At 41.8% G+C, this 16,853-nt stretch overlaps 1 protein-coding gene across 1 annotated transcript in view; it reads left to right on the forward strand.

Moving 5' to 3' along the window:
* pcdh11 (protocadherin 11) overlaps positions 1-16,853 on the forward strand; it is a 129,641-nt gene that overhangs the window by 37,201 nt on the left and 75,587 nt on the right. The window contains exon 4 of the mRNA XM_069669311.1: positions 16,248-16,307. Within this exon, the coding sequence (XP_069525412.1) occupies positions 16,248-16,307 (60 nt within the window). The remainder of the gene's footprint in view (positions 1-16,247; positions 16,308-16,853) is intronic.

A 16,853-nucleotide genomic window follows, 5' to 3' on the forward strand; every position in this document is an offset into this window, starting at 1 on the left:
TACCTAGGTTGCTAATGAGCTAACTAGCTAGCACTTATTTCAGCAGCTACAATATTTGACAATTATATTAAGTGTCCTTCCTTCCTTCCTTCCTTCATACCTACCTACCTACCTACCTATCTAGGTTGCTAATGAGCTAACTAGCAAGCACTTCATTCAACAGCTACAATATGTGACGATTATATCACTAGTAGCAGTGTCCTTCCTTCCTAACTTCCTACCTACCTAGGTTGCTAATGAGCTAACTAGCTAGCACTTATTTCAGCAGCTACAATATGTGACGGTTATATTACAAGTACAGTGTCCTTCCTTCCTAACTTCCTACCTACCTAGGTTGCTAATGAGCTAACTAGCTAGCACTTATTTCAGCAGCTACAATATTTGACAATTATATTAAGTGTCCTTCCTTCCTTCCTTCCTTCATACCTACCTACCTACCTACCTACCTATCTAGGTTGCTAATGAGCTAACTAGCTAGCACTTCATTCAACAGCTACAATATGTGACGATTATATCACTAGTAGCAGTGTCCTTCCTTCCTAACTTCCTACCTACCTAGGTTGCTAATGAGCTAACTAGCTAGCACTTATTTCAGCAGCTACAATATGTGACGATTATATTACTAGTACAGCGTCCTTCCTTCCTTCCTTCCTTCCTTCATATCTACCTACCTACCTACCTACGTTGTTAATGAGCTAACTAGCTAGCACTTATTTCAGCAGCTACAATATGTGACGATTATATTACTAGTAACAGTGTCCTACGTACCTTCCTACCTGACTACCTACCTACCTACCTATCTATCTACCTACCTATTTGTCTGAGCTCATATTTTGTAAAGCCTGACAGTTTCTGGATATCCTGTCGAGACGTTTCAATGACAAGTGTCTTTCATAGCTCCTTCATCAGAGCACAAATGAGATCAGGACTATTATTTCCAAAGTGCCCATGCTGATCTAACATCAGTTTTAGCTTTAGATCACGCTGAAAATGGAAGAAAAACAAGGACATATTTAGTGATCCCAGATCAGCACACCTCCTCTGAGAGGAGTTTGATGAGTGCAGCTCCAGATTAGATTAGAGGCCCCACACTGATGAATGTAATCCATCATGTTGTAAGCAACGGAAATTTGTGACAATTCAGTTTCGGTTACGCTGTCATAAGCCCTTAGCTTTTAGCTTTCACAGTTGCATAACTACAAACAGAATGGAGAAGTACAAATGAAGGCTCGTGGGGCGACATGTTTCAGAAAACTTAGGGGATTTTGATTTGTGACCATGACAGAGATTGAAAATACATCTTTCTACGTTGAAAGTGCCTTTTTTTTCTATTTCTCGCTTTCCCTTTCTTTGTTTCACCTTTTGCCTTTTCACTGCAGGCAAAACAAAACGTGTGGCGGTTCCATTTCATCAACTAAACTTGGAGATAAAACGCGCATAAAACGGGATGTTTTGTGAATGTTTCACCACTTTATTCCAGTTTGTGAGACAACAGCGTCTTTGAACTTGATTTTTTTTTTCCCCCCATGGTGCTGCGGCTGTGCAGCCCAAGAAGTAAGCCTTCTCACTGGGCACCGAGGGAACGGGCTGATCAGCCTCTCAACATCTCAAATCTTTTTGTTTTTGTTATGCGTGTCATATTTCTGTCAGGTGTGGCAGCCCATCAAGCTGAAATAATGAGGCCACGTTTCATGATTAGTGACAAACCTCTTTAGATATTAACGTGATGATAAACCGCAGCTTCTTGTGGTTATTTACCAAAGTTTTCTGCACAATTTTTTGATTGTTTACATTTTGAATGCCCAGGAAGTGATCGCTCTTTGAATCACAACACTGTTATTTTTACAAAATTCAAATTTTTGGTAAAAAAACAAACAAAAAACATGTCTTTGCATGAGGAAAAAGGTTTAAACCACAATTACAAAGCGGTTTATAAGTGGGCGTATTAATTTAATTGAGGCAGAATCTGTTGGGTGACATGATAGAGGGTGTGGGTGGGGAGTTATAGCTGCTAAGGAGTTTAAATGTTTATGCTTTTTTGGATTTAGAATTGCTAATACCCATTTAGGGACATGAAATAATGTAATTAGACAGAGCAATATTTTAAGTATTGTAATACAGAGTCTTATTTCCCCCTGCGGTGTGATTATGGCGTTCATGTTTGCACATATTATAGCAATAAGACACATTAATTATAATACAACTGAGCATCATATTGCTGTTCAAAATGAGACCAAAAGTTGTTCCGTGTTGTCTCAAACATATCAGAAAAAGTGTGGTAGGAACAGCCGAGCCACGTACCCGCTGAAGCGCTTCAAAAAGTAAAGTGCAGGTTTTGGATGAACTCTTTGTATGCTGCCTGCACAGACAACAGCTTGACAGTTGGTTTCAAAGAACGTCTCAGCACCTGAAGGGAGGGAGGTGTGCGAGGAAGGAGAGAATCACAAAAGTGGTTCAGTCATGCACATCACAATGTTCTTGTTTTTATTAATCCCTACTGTACATCACCGCAACACTTAAAACAGACTGTAGCTAACAGCCTCTAACTCGCATCAAAGTCTACAATTGTTTGTTGTGTCTTCCTTAGAAATAGACATTTGCCCAAACAACTGTCAGTAATGTGTCTGATTATGCAAAATATGCAGGGAGGAGTCTGTGTTGTTCTGAGAGCAGGGAAGTGCGCGCATCACATCAGGTTACAGGTGGAGGAAAGTGGTGTAGTGGGTGAATGTGATTATCAGCTCCAAAATTTGATTTCCACACTTCCTGCTGACCTAAAAAACTGAAATGATGTAATCTGAAGTAGTCGGCCTTGTGTCGTTTTTAACTTCTGAGATCCGACACCCCCTGCTCTATTACAGCTGATTTAAAAAAGCCAAACTGTGAGTGCACCACACTGATATTGAACCAGGCCTTTGTATCCCATCCACGTGTGCTCAGCTGCACTTCCTGTATTGTTTTGGGCACTGCCTGAACCACTTACCTTTTCATTTTACAAGACATTTCGGAGGTGAAAGTTTTAATGTGATTGAACTTTATGTGTCGCCTCGTGTTTTACTAACAGTTGATTTGAATCATATCCCTCACACGTCACATTAAAACTTAATTAACTCTCCATCCACCGTTATGAGGTGTGCGATGTGAGCCGAATGACGATAACGCGCAGTAGGTAGAACTTTGGCGGAGCGGCGGCGGCGTGCTAAAAATCACACTAATTTAAATAATTGACATTATACATGCTGTGTGGAATAAATAATTAAATAAATAAATAACACCTCCGGATCATAGCTCGGGTTTCTCATTAGAAGGCAAGCTGTGCAACTCCGTGCTCAGGAATGAAAGTCAAGTGAAGCAATTGCAATAATTACAGCGGCAAGAACAGAAGAGCGTGCGTGAGCTTTGGGAGGGGAGGGGGCTTAACGGAAGGCGATGAGGAGGGAGGTGCTCGCTGTCTACAGGTGCCTCTGATTAAGGGTAATCTGGGCAGCCCTCCCCTTCCTTATCTGTGCCTCTGGATGCCTCCAGCTCCGTGGCTGCCTGGCGTAATGAGCTCCACAGCCACGCGGTGGATGCCCCGCAGGACAGTCCCCACAGAGCCGTAATGAGCACTACAGTGTACCAATTCTTGCTCCCCACCGAGGGGCCCCCCAAGCTTGCCTCCCCTCAGACATGGGTGGGCACGGCTCGTTCGCCAAAAAACCTTCCATGCAGCCGCCCTCTACTTCAACAAGCCTTTCTGAGGTATAACTGCCTTCTCCTCTGGGTTCAGTGTGATGATGTCCTGCGTGTGTGGTAAAGGAGGGATGGCCCGGAGCCCAGGCTTGGCATCAATCACTTTACATGGAGAGTGAGGCGAAAGGCAGAGGCGGCGGCGATAGGGATTGAGTTGCAGTGAAAGAGAGAGAGAGAGAGAGAGAGAGAGAGAGAGAGGGGAGGCACGGGACGCAGGGATGGAGTGTCGGGTGAAGAGCGAGGACAGCTGAAGTAGCCGGGGATGGAAAAAGGTAAATGATGGTAGTGGAAGGATGGAGAGGGTGAGTGAGTGTGAGAGAGGCAACGATAGATAAATTGTATGAGAGAGAAAGAGAGAGGGAGAGATAGAGGTGTGTATGGGTATAATGAGGTCTATAGAGGAGGGTGGGTAATGAGGGGGGGGTAGAGAGTCAGAGTCCAAGGTGAGGAAAGATAGTAGAAGAGAGAGAGAGAGAGAGAGAGAGGCTCTTTTGCCAAACAGCGGTGCCTCTGTTGGCGCTGGGCTGGATCTGTGTGTTTAAGAAACTGCACTGCTGTGCTTTTGCTCTCTTAAACAACCAGGAGGTGGGTGAGAGGATCGACGGGCCTGACCACGGAGCGGGGCTTTGAAGCTGCCTCACGCTGAGAGAAACTGTATTGGATTTAGAGAGACTGCCTTTCAAAAAAGCAAAAGACGAGGAATGAAAGACAAAATAGAAATGGGGGGGGGGGGGGAAACAGAAATAAAGAAAGCAAATCAAAGCGAATGAAAAAGAATACGCGGCGCATAAGCTCGACGTGCATGTGCTTTTTACTCATCTATATTTATCTCCGTTTGAAAGATTAGCATAACAATTAACATTTTCCACGAGCCTGCGCGCAGATAGCAAGATGGCAATCACAAACATGGTGTAGCATTCATTAGGATTATTCGCCATCATTAATTGTGGTCATGAACGATTTTCACAGCGAGGAATGATTCCATCTGTTTCTCCGATCGGTTGTCTTTTGCATTGGAAAGGCAAAAACGTTAAGCAGCGTGTCTTCAGTCGTGTGTTTGCAAGCGTTTTGCATATGTGTCTGTGTTTCTCTCTGCCTGCACGCCTGCGCGTGTGTTCTTACACTCTTGTGAAGTCCAGGAGTAAAAAAAAAAGGCGCTCATCATCTTTCATCTGTGCTGCATTTATTCTACAGTAGCATTGCAGCAGCTGTTGCAGCCACATTTGCTGCCTTTTTTTCCCCACACAAATGTTCTAAACTCGGTATTTTTGAAAGTGAAATCTCGTGCTCCTTCTATCGCAGGTAGTCAGATCAGTGGCTGCACCTACTGGCGTGTGAAAAGACTTCATTTTGTAAAGAAATACACTCGGGGATAGGGTAAGAGTGCAACATTGTATACTGATACACAATAGATACAGTAAAATGAGGAACTTGTGCACTACAATAGCTACATCTGTATCAGAGGGGATTAGCATGGTGGGTAGGATTGGCCAGTGTGTCTTATTTTAATTGCCGTGTATTTTAAATAACTTCCCATTGCTCTTCTTCTTGAACAGAACCTCTGCGGGGCCAAAAACTGTCTTTTCAGAAAATGGTTCCATCTGGGAATAAGGATTACATTATTATTATTATTATCTTGTGAGGGATTAAGGATTTGTCTCAACCAGTGAGTGTTGCCCTGAAAAATACAAGTAAATCACAACACAGAGTCACAAAGTCTATTGTTCAGATCCTGAAAATATAAAAAACGACAAGACATTAAATCCTGAAAAGCAGAGGTTTACATCCTCTGAACAAGGGCACTGTGCTGTTGTAATGACGGCCTGTCATACAAGAGTCGGGGGTTTGAAAAACATGAGTGTTGGAATGACGTTTGGCAGCAGAGTTCAGCTACGCTTCCTCTTACACTTCTCCAAAGAAGATATTAAAATGACAAAACCCTGTTTGGACTAACGTGTGTCACGTATCAGCTCATCTGTCAAAGATGGAAGATAAATTTAGAAAGTCCTGACATGTTTCATCCTTTTTCATAACGCGTTATATCACAACCTGTAATCCTATCGTTATGTACATGGTGCAGAATACTGAGCACTGGCCCTGTCAATCATGGGAAATAGCAATAAGTAAATATTAACACCAGGCACTGTAACATTTCACTTTGAGGACTTCTAAAATGGCACAAAATTGGTATCATTACTTGTTCCCACATGTGTCACTTGGCTTGAGTGCAGTGGTATAAACAGAGAGGACACAACAACAAAGCACTGCCCACAGCCACAATTGACCTTTGGGGTTCTGATCCCTTAATGTGTTTCTCTGTGTTGGTGCTGATAAAGCCTTCCTTTGCCTCCGTCCAAATCTATAAAGCTTTCCCCCAAAGATGCTGGTAATGCGGAGTGAGAGACACAAATATCCTCCCCGTTCCATGGTCATAACCTCTGCCTCCGCCATCGATAGCTCTAATAGGTGTTTAGAAGGCCTTGTGTGCGCCTACGTTTGATGGCCGGCTGATGGTCGGGCATGTCATTCAGAGGAAATGGTTTGTGGAGAGGGGGCGGGGCACAATTCTCAGGGAGGTCTGGACCGCAGAAAAAGGACGTCTGTTCAAAACCAATCCCTTTGCAATTTGCAACAAAGTACATTTGCATGATTCATGTATGTCCACCTGAGCAGTAAGAAAACAGATTTGCAGTTGCCTCTGTGATCATAACAGGCCTGTTATTATGTCTGAAACACATGTGAGGATTGACAGGGCGGCCTGAAGAGCTACTGCTTATAGATTGATTCCTGTTCAACACAAGTTATTGAAGATGTCTTCAAGACAGAATTTAATTCTAAATGACTGCACTTTGAGTTCACTTGTTCCCCAGGCGCCAATGGTGTAATACAAATTGTAGTTAGAGCATACTTTTGAAGCTGTTTAACCTCGCAAATATTTTTTAAAACCTATTACAAAATTTCCGGCTTTGGAAACCCCCATTGGCAGTTTAAAAAAAAAAAAAAGGCACTTTAACAGAAAGCCAGTGAAATTTGTGATCATGAAAAGAAGGACAAACACTGTCAAGTGGGTAACTACAGCATACTTCATGGCATAACTTCAGAGCATAGCACTCTATTTCTGAAAGGATTGTCTTATTAACTGTTTAATTATATTATCATGCCTTTAAAAGAATGAGAAAAGCTGTTCCCGTAGTGTTAATGACGTATGCTGTGTGTGAGTTAGCTGGAGGATGAAACCAAAAAAACATGAAGATCTGGGAAGGTCTTGGTTGGGCTGTATAGAATGTAATATACCAATGTCCAGTGTAAGAGGATTTACATGTCACATTATACAATGTTTTGATGTTTTTTACTCTATTGATCACAATCACAATCTTACCACCTTGGCCACAGAGGTAGAGACTGTATTTAGATGGACGTTTCACATGCATTAATGGTGGATAACATCATTATAAATCCAGCCCTAGGGTTTACCCTTGCAGATTTGCATACCATACTGGACTACTGGCCTTGTGGAGATCTGCGCTCTCTCTGGGCCCCTGTTTTTATTGGTTCATTGGATTTTCATTTAAATGACATGGGGTTTGAAATATGTTAAATAAGGTAAATCTGACAATTAGATTTTTTTCCAACGTAAATGCATTCAAAATGTAATTTATGGCTTTTCAAAGCAAAAGCTAGCTGGAAATGCTCTTAACAATAATGCATAGATGAGGACAAAATACACAACTATCTGAATTAATTGCATTCTTCTACACAGGAAGTGCACTGGGATTCATATAACTGGTTACCTACAGTCTTACTCCCTGCCTTTTACACAGGGCTTCAGCAGCCTTCTGCTTCTTGGCCAGAAAAACTCTCCACTGAGGTTTAACGCAACCAATGGGATTATTTCTGCTTGCATAGCAGCTCTGTCTCTGAAAAATGTTTGTAGAGCTAAAACCCCAATCTGCCTACATGTTCTGGTTCATGTGTGGCCCTAACTCCCTGGACTGGGGGTTTGGTCGAGGCCTCTCTGCCTGCTGGTCGTGTGGAACACATGCCTGGCACAACCAGTGCTATGGGGGGAATGGCACACAGCTGGTTTGATTGGGCTCTGGCCTAAATCGCCCATGTCTCTGCCATCAGCGCTCAAGGAGCAGGCACACACATGTTAACTGTGCTCATACAAGGGAAACTGATTGGAACCTTCCAGATTCATTCCCAATCAAATAGTGAATCAGGCTCAGACAGATAAAAGGCTGCCGTTTCTTTGTGAGATGGGTATCAATGTCTAAAGAGAAAGCTCGCGCGAGGCATTTAACGAGCTACTTCAACTTGCAATCCTCCTGCACACGAATGAGGGGGTCTATTTTCAGAGAGTTGATTGTCAGGTGAGGATTGTGGGTGACAGTCTACGCGCCAAAGATAAATACATCTACTCCCGAGGAAACGCATTAGCCATGCATAGTTTAATCCTAAACACGGTTTAAAAAGGCGGCAACATGAAAACACAAGGGCCTGAGAGGTCGATGTGGAGCACCTCGGCTGAGTGCAGGGTAGACTGCTCATCACAACAGAGCAGCTTCTTTGTAATTTGACAAACAGAAGATGATTCGCATACACGCGACTTCCAAATAGTATTGTATTTTGTGTTCTTTGAATGCTCCGTTTTTTATCACCTAACCCAAAGCTACCGAGATATTTATTGTTCCTGACGCCTTCTCTCAAAAACGCATTAAAGGAAAAGTCACAGAGTGGATTTGCTAATGCACAGCACATGCACTCTGTTATTTAACTTGATAAGATGGTATTTATTTTCATTTATCAAACTAAAGTTTGGCCTGACCGTGAGAGGCAGTCAATAACAGTGTGCGGCTAATGTAATTTTGAATACACTTAATGCTCTGCTCGCCCGACTAGAGAGAGAACTGCAGTAGTAAATTGGTTGACTGTCGCTGATAAGCTTAACAGCAAAGCGGTATCCAAGCATTTGAATGAGGGCATTAATAGTTGTTTAAAACAGGAATAATGAAGTGTTTGCGACAGTGTTGTGTTGCCTCTTGCTCTTGAGAGGAGCGTCTGCCAATGGAGGAAAAATGACTTCTAAAGGAGATCAGCAGAGAAGTAGTAGGTCATCAGAACTTCACGAGGACTGTAATTGCGAACCAAAAAATAGGGAAAAAAGCTCAGCCTCATTTCAGGATAATTGTGTCTTTATAAAAAAGCAGCTTCACACCCTCTCATGCATGCACACAGATATTTTCAGTCACACTCTCACACACACACACACACACACACACACACACACACAGACCTCTCTTAATCTTTCTGACACACACACATGCACGGTCATGCACACTTGTGCAACAAAATACACAAAAACAAGCACAAATGCAGTGCACAAACACAAAGCAAACGTCCCCACAAAGTAGATGAGCTCCATTCTGTGTCGAATTGAAAGCATCTGCAAAGCCAGTTCCTCTCGGCCGTGGAGGCGTGCATCAGCCGGCAGAAGCGCCTGCTCCGTGTCCCAGAGTGGCTCGCGTAACACTTGGCCTGCTCCCTAGCCACTGCCTGGATCAGAGAGGCCCACTGCTATCATCTAGGCGCTGGCAGCACTGAGGCTAGGCTTAGAATGACAAATTGGTTAGAGGGAGTGAGTGACGAGAGCAGGCCAAGAAATATACTTTGAAGAGAGAAATGCATTCCGGGTTGTGACAAGCACGCCGCATTATATGGTCAAGTGTACAAGTGTGACTCCCGCCATGTGGATTGATCCGGATCCCAAAGACTCTTAAATGAGGCGAGGCTCTCTCATCAAGACAATGCCAAAGTATTTATCTTAGAAAGTCACCCAAAAATATTACTGGATTAGAGAGCTTTTCAGTGCGCAGTCTCTCGTCTCGTGGCCTCAATTTGTATCAAACTGCCCCTCCTCTCCAAACTATCTGTGCAACACTGATTTCACAGCGTTTGCCCGTTTAGCTCGTGTTTTCAGTCTCTGACAGTTGTGTAATAAAAAGTGGGTTTTGAAACACACATCCAATTTAATCCAAAGAGACCTCTGTCCTAATACATCAAGAAATTTACACATCTCATTAAGGACAGTAATAGAAATAATCAGCAAAAATTGTTTTTCTTACACCATGCTAATATGATTTCACTGATGAATTAGTGATTCAGTAGATTCCTTAATTCACAACTAACTGGTCACTCCCAAACGGCTCTTCCCCTTCATGATTTATGATTGTGCCAAAAGGAATAAAGTACAGACGGTCAGATAATAGTATTTTCACATGAAGCACACTCAGAAAGAAATACAAGGTTTAATACACGTTGTTTTTCTTTAGTATCCAGGACAGCTTGAACTTCTGGAAGAGTGCATACAAGGTGCGGACATGTGGCTTTTGTTGGAGGTCAAATGTAAAAAAAAAAATCAATCAAGTCGTCCCCTTTCTCACCCAAAGGCCGCGCTCGCTACCTGACAGCATCGAGCCGAGGTAGAAAAAGCTTGGAACCGAAGAAAATAGAGCCACTGTCTGAGCCATGACGGGCATGGAAGCTTTTGTTGATGCAGTAAATATTCCACGCGTGGACGAAGGCCTGCAGCAGTTCTACTGGTCAATTTAAAACAGTGTCACACTGTGAAGTTTTGTTGTTGAAAAGAAAGTCATAGCAGTTGTTTAGTCAGTATAAATAACATTAAGCTCCCTGACATATTTTAGATGATCATAAACCCACATGGTATGAAATCCTGTTCTTGTTAATCCAAAGCAATATTGACATAATATAAAAACATGAATATAAAACAATCAATGGTTTCAGAGATGGGAAACAAAACACTAAATCTATTAAACTAAACACCCACAAAGACCCTCGCAGTTACAATGTGATTTTAGTGTGCAACAATGAATGACATACAACCATTATACACAATACTATAGCATTACCACTCATTTTAGTCATGCCCATTGCGAAAGGCTGAATGACAACGAAGTTTGCTCGAAACGCAGCAGCTTTGTACGTTTGTAATTATATTGTTTTTCTGCAGGCTGGTTGGCACCTTGGTCAAAGAAAAGCTCCTGTGTGCCTCTAGGACTCCCTCTCATGTAAATTAGGCGCCTCTTTCCCTGCCAAAGCAATCATGACATTGCACTGGTGCAATGCAAGGTCTGCAAATAAGCCATGTCAGAAGCGCACACAAGACACCGGATGTAACCCTCTTGAATCCGCTCTCTGAGCAAACCGCAGAGCACGACCAGTTGGCATCTCGAGAATTTGGTTTGAAGTTGTAGAGTATTTTACTTTTGTTGTCAAATTGCTTTGCAAATGAGGCCCACCCTGGCACACTTTCAAAGAGCTTTTGCTATATGTGCAGTCTCCTCCAGGCACTACTTTCTGAACCTTCATCATTCTGTATGCATATGCACAGAGCTGCTCTAAGCTCGCATGGAGGACTAGATAAACATGCCAAGCTGGGAGGAAGATGGAAGGCAGCATGCTCATGTCTTGTCAGCCTGTCTGTATGTTGTTTCTGTGTTCGTCAGCTTGACTGACATGGTCTATCTAATAACATGGCAGGTAGACAGTATGAAAGCCTTGTAGGGTTTTACCCATTAAAATGATATTCAATCATTTTTTGATGGGCTTTTTTCGCCTGAAACCACGCCTCATAATGATTCAAGATCCCACTGCCTTTCACGTTGAAATGTTGTGTTGCTTGAAGGCAGATCAAAATAATTGTTTTGATATGTCCCGTTTTTTTCTTGGCAATGACATTAATAGGGGGTGATCGCACAATGAGGATAAAGAACATTTTTTGAGGTATGTTGACTAAATTTGAGCCACGGTTCCCTTGGCTCACAGTTCTAGGGTTTCAGTCTGGGCATCGTGGAAAAGGCATTGCTGTGGGATACAAGTGTTGCACATATTGCGTGTCCCTTTGATTGCATGTCCAAGTCAGCCACTAAATAATAATAATGCGGGGATTGAAACACTGCAAAATAGCCCAAGGCTCAGAAATTGCTAATGAACAGCAGCAGGGTGCAGTTGGGGGGTGCAATGGGAGGGGAGAGGCATCTGAAACCTTACTTCCTATTTTCAAAGGCAAATAATCTACGTTCTTTTTACTCAAAACATCTGTGCCTTCGCCTCAAACAGGACACACAATGAAACGAACGAGCAGTTCAGCGCATTACGGGACTCTATGAAAACAATTTTGGGCTAAAATAAATATCTGTCTTATTCTCTTCATGCGTCATACAAGTGATAATCAAACTTCAACACACAGCAGATGTATCCTGCATAACACTTGTGTTTTACACTTGTTACACTTTCGCTGCCTGTCAAGAGGTCCTCTCACGCTGCACAGAACCATCAAGCAAAGGGAAATCCACAGAGAGGGAGAGAGACAGAAGGCAAGAAAAAGAGAATATATTTGGTGCTGCAGATCAAAAACATGGCAGTCACATGATCAAAGGCATTTGATAATCCTTGAACTACATGGCTCCTATAATCCCAGTGAGAGAACTATGTTTTATTTGGGAGAGGAGGGGGAGGGGGATGGAGGCAATGTTGGGGTGGCAAACAGAGCTAGAGAAGCAGTAACTAGCTGCTGGAAAGGCAGTTTACTAAATGTATCACTGCACTTTGACGGAGCGGGTGAAGACGACAGCATAAAGCCTCCTTGTGTGTGAGGAGAATGCAGGCTGAGCTGATGGGGCTAGAAACACAAATGTGCCACAAGTCCCTTTCCACTCAGCACTGAATGGTGCTCTTGTTTACTTTCACGGGGCTTGTTGGGGAAGTTAGCTTGTTGAATGTGACCAGACTACTATATATCATCTGGCACATAGAGAGAGAGAGCAAGTGACGCAATTTGGGGGCTAAAATGACCTTTTAAGTTTTAAAATGTGACGTGTTTACGTTGAAATGTTGACAAATGAGACATTTGTTACACTTTTTTTTTTTCAGTTGCGTACTCTTACATTTAAGTGAATACTGTCTTTCATTAAGTCGCCTCTCCTTTGGGGGAAGGAAGTCTGCCAACTGTTTACATTAGCTAACGTTACTTGTGGCTATTTTATTAGGAGGAAACCATGTATATAAATTTAAAGGGGGGTTATTATGCTAATTTCAAGCTTCATATTTCACTATGTGATACCTGTGGAGTAGCTTAGCATAATTTAAAGTTTAAAAAATAAATCCAAATTTTTCTCACACTGGTACTCTGTGCAGGCCCTCATACAGCCTCTGCCAGAAACCGCTCAGTCAGCTCTGTGCCTTTAGGAAAACCCCGCCCCTTCAAGCCCGCTTGCTTCTGATTGGCCACCTCTCTGAAGCCTGTTGAGGCTGCACTTTGTGATGTCACAAAAACTGTGTGAAACCTGGCGTTCACAGCAGCATACTCCAACATACTTTGACCTACAGATTTGAAACTTCACCCACGTTTAGTTTGGACATATATATGTCTTAAAATGTGAAACAGCATAATATTATTATATATTACTTATTATACTGTGAGTATAATACCTCTTCTGTAAATATAATTTATGTCCGTCATGTCAGATAGATTTTAATCTGCAATGCATTTTCACAAAGAAGACAACAACTCCCATGATCCCTTGCTGCTTCACGTCGTTTGATGTTTTTTGTTCTTGTTTTGCTTAAGAGACCCATAGCGGCAGAATTTGAAGTGTGCCTTTAAGTAACATGGCTTGAGATGCCTCTTGGTTAGTTCTACATTGTAGTCAAGGTTCACCTAAATATGTATAATGAAGCACATAATTAAGATTTGAACAATGTGTATGCTAAAGAGAGGGTCATATTACATGAAACAAACCTAAGGTACAACACAATATGCTAAATCAGCATGTCTCCAAGAAACCAGACTAAGAAACATCCTGTTATCAGTTATCTTTCCGTTTCTGCAGAAAATAAAATTTGTTATATCATAGCACCATTCCCTGTGGGCCTCATCACGTTACAATAACCACCCCTAGCACGCTGAAAAGACAAGAACATCAATAGTTGCTGTAATCCAAGGCTCTCTGTTGCAAGTCTTGTCAATAGTGTTTCAGATGCAAAATGTTCCAGACCAAAGGTGAGATGAAAAATGTCGGCTGTTTCCCTCTTATATATGCTTCTATTTATGAATTCATCCCCGATTCAGTCATTACATTTCTGTTTTTGTTAAAAACACTGGGCATGAGTTATTGCTCATAAAGCTGCGTGATTTCCACCCCGATGAAAAATTAATGCCTAATAATTACCTTTTACATGTGTGTGTGTGTTTCACTGCAGCGGTGTGACAAAGGAACATGGCGTAAATGAAAAGTGATGTTTTGTTCTGCTCGGAGAATAAAATGAGATTGTAATGAGAAAAAAACAGCAAAAAAAAATAAAACCTCTGTGATTATAGCCCGGGGAGATCTCGCTATGTGTTTGTGTTTGTGTGTGCGTCCAAGAAAGGGAAAGGGATTTAGATTATCTATGGTTGGTATCAAGCCTGAACAGGCCTTTATATTTAAGGCACCAGATCCAAGCTGAGTTCTTAGCCGCACATTATGTTTGTTTTTGTACATATTGTTACTTCCACATCAACTGTGTGTTCAAATTAAAAGGTTGTTGAAGATGGAATACAAACCCTGTTTTCTTACTTGCGATTATTAACTTGCACTGCAATTTTAGACTCTACATAAGAGAACACATTTTCTTAATGAATATGGGACATTTGGCTGATTCTGTTCACTGATTACATGAGTTTTTTAACCTTTTGATTCTTTTTTAGCAACCCAAACTATTCCTATCGTCAAGTCAAGTTCAGTTTACAATACAAACTCAGTGTAGGGTTTTTAAAGGGGTTTTTAAAGTATTATGCTCATTTAAATCTTCACATTTCACTCTGTGATACCTGTGGAGTAGCTTAGCATAATTCATAGTTAAAAAAAACTCCAAATTTTTCTCACCCTGGTGCTCGGTGCAGGCCCTCATACAGCCTCTGCCTGAAACAACTCAGCTCGGTCCCTTTAAGAAACCCCGCCCCTGCAAGTCTACTTTCTTTTCTTTTGGCCAGCTCTACAAAGCCTGGTGTGACATCACAAAGTGCAGCGTGTCAAAAAAACTGTGTGAAACCTGATGTTCACAGCAGCCTGCGGACTATAGGCTTTATATGTATATACATGTCTTAAAATGTGAAACAGTATAATAATAGAGCTTTTAGTTACTCACAAATACCCGTAAAAAGGGCTGAATCATCTGCATATTGTAAAAGCTGTTGTTCATATTATCACATATTATCCTCACTTAAATATACTGTATATCATTTACATACTGTATAATCATATAAATCACAAGTTTGGAGGCTTTGCTTTGAATCAAGGTCATTGTGTTCCCCCCACTTCATATCATGCACGCTTGAAACGTACACAGAAGCTGCTCTTGTCCCCAAAGAAAATAACTCATGTTTATTTGTCACATCAATTAAGATATCATGGTTATATAGCCGACTTGATCTGTAGGGAAAATTTTGTCTACTAATTCCATCGTCCCAGCAAGGCCCGTTCATTCATTTATATTTCATGGCGTGGTGTTTATCCAGTGAAAGCCTGCCTGTTTTTTTCCCCTCCCTGCTCCCTTGGCCGGCGAGGTGTTCTCCTTCTACGTTGCAATGAAATATAGATGTTAAGAGTCTGGAGAGTTGAGTGTCTCATCTGTCCTGGTGATACCATAAGGCAGCCATTAATAGTGTCAGGGAGCATCAGACATACCACAGGCACATAATTGGATGTGAGGGCATAACTGAAAGCACCTGCTTGGAAATCAACAGGGCCTTCCCGGGAGGCAGACTCTTGGTAGATTCCCAGAGAAGTTTTCAGAGCCCGTCCACCTCCCTGCTGGGTTTGACTCACCCATTGCTCTTTTTATTTCTCTCTTAGGTCAGTTCAAGATAGCTCCCTCTTTTCTTTTTTTTTATGGTGGCATTGTGAGTATGCAAATACTTTGGATCTTTGCATAATCACAAGCAGCGGGACCATCTGTTGTTGGCTTGTTGACTTACCTTGCGTCTGCTTTTTAATGGTGTTTTCTTGTATCTGAGTGATGTATTGGTGTATTAACAATGTGATAATCATTTAACCTCAAAAAATGCATTCAGGCGTGTATGCAAAGTCTGAACATATGTTCAGTGAAATCTTCTGACAAAGAAGGATTTATAATCTGTGTGCAGGGATAGAAGGAAAGGGGGAAAACTGGAAAACAAAATACATCACTGTGCCCACTCGCATGACATATGATAAGATCATGTTTTCACGATAAAGATTTAATATATGACTGTCAACAAAAGCTGTGGTCTTGGATTAGAGGCTAGAATAGACCTGCTAGTTGATTGAGAGTCGCTGAGCCCCTCTAAAATGTATTGCAAAAAAATGCTAATGGCAAGGACTGGAAAATAAGCTGCAACTTCTGTCACTGAAGATTTGCTAGGAGATGCCCTCCACTGAAAACATGTCCCTGATAATGTGTTTTTCTTGTAGAACCTGGGCCAGACACCAGAGAAGTCTTTTAACTCGCCGCCCCCCATTTGTCCTCATAAGGTAAGCTCCAGCCTGCTTTATGGCCAGCGACAAACAAGAAAATATGCAACTCATTAAATTAAATCATTACTTTTTCTTTGTGTCCACGTCCACGTCAAGATCTTCCTCATTATTCACACGTCTCATATTCCATTAATCTTTTAAAGAAAGGAAGGATGTTCAAATTTGTTTAACAGGGTTTCTAGAAAGAAATGCTTTCGTTGTATAAACAATAGTTTCTTTAAAAAGTGTCATTTCAGTTTGTTCTATTTCTTTCAGTCTGCATTTCATTAGACTTTGTTTGACATGAGGCGAGAAGGGCAGATTTATTCAATGCTAATTAGTCCTGTACATGCACAGTCAAAGTCATCACTTCACACTGACTGTCTCAAGTCATCTCCACACACTGACTGAAGTTCCTTTCCCCCTCAGTTCCTTCTCCTTGTGCTCGCCTTTTGCAAATGTGATAATGTGCTATGTAGTGAAATTCACACAATTTCAGTTCACTTAGCACCAAACGTGTCAAAAATGCCTGTGTCCTTTTCTGGATGAGTGGCCGGTGTGGTG

The sequence above is a fragment of the Semicossyphus pulcher genome, unplaced genomic scaffold, assembly GCF_022749685.1.
Source record: "Semicossyphus pulcher isolate SPU_LCO1_2020_fin unplaced genomic scaffold, fSemPul1.0.p SCAF_2, whole genome shotgun sequence".
Classification (NCBI taxonomy): domain Eukaryota; kingdom Metazoa; phylum Chordata; class Actinopteri; order Labriformes; family Labridae; genus Semicossyphus; species Semicossyphus pulcher.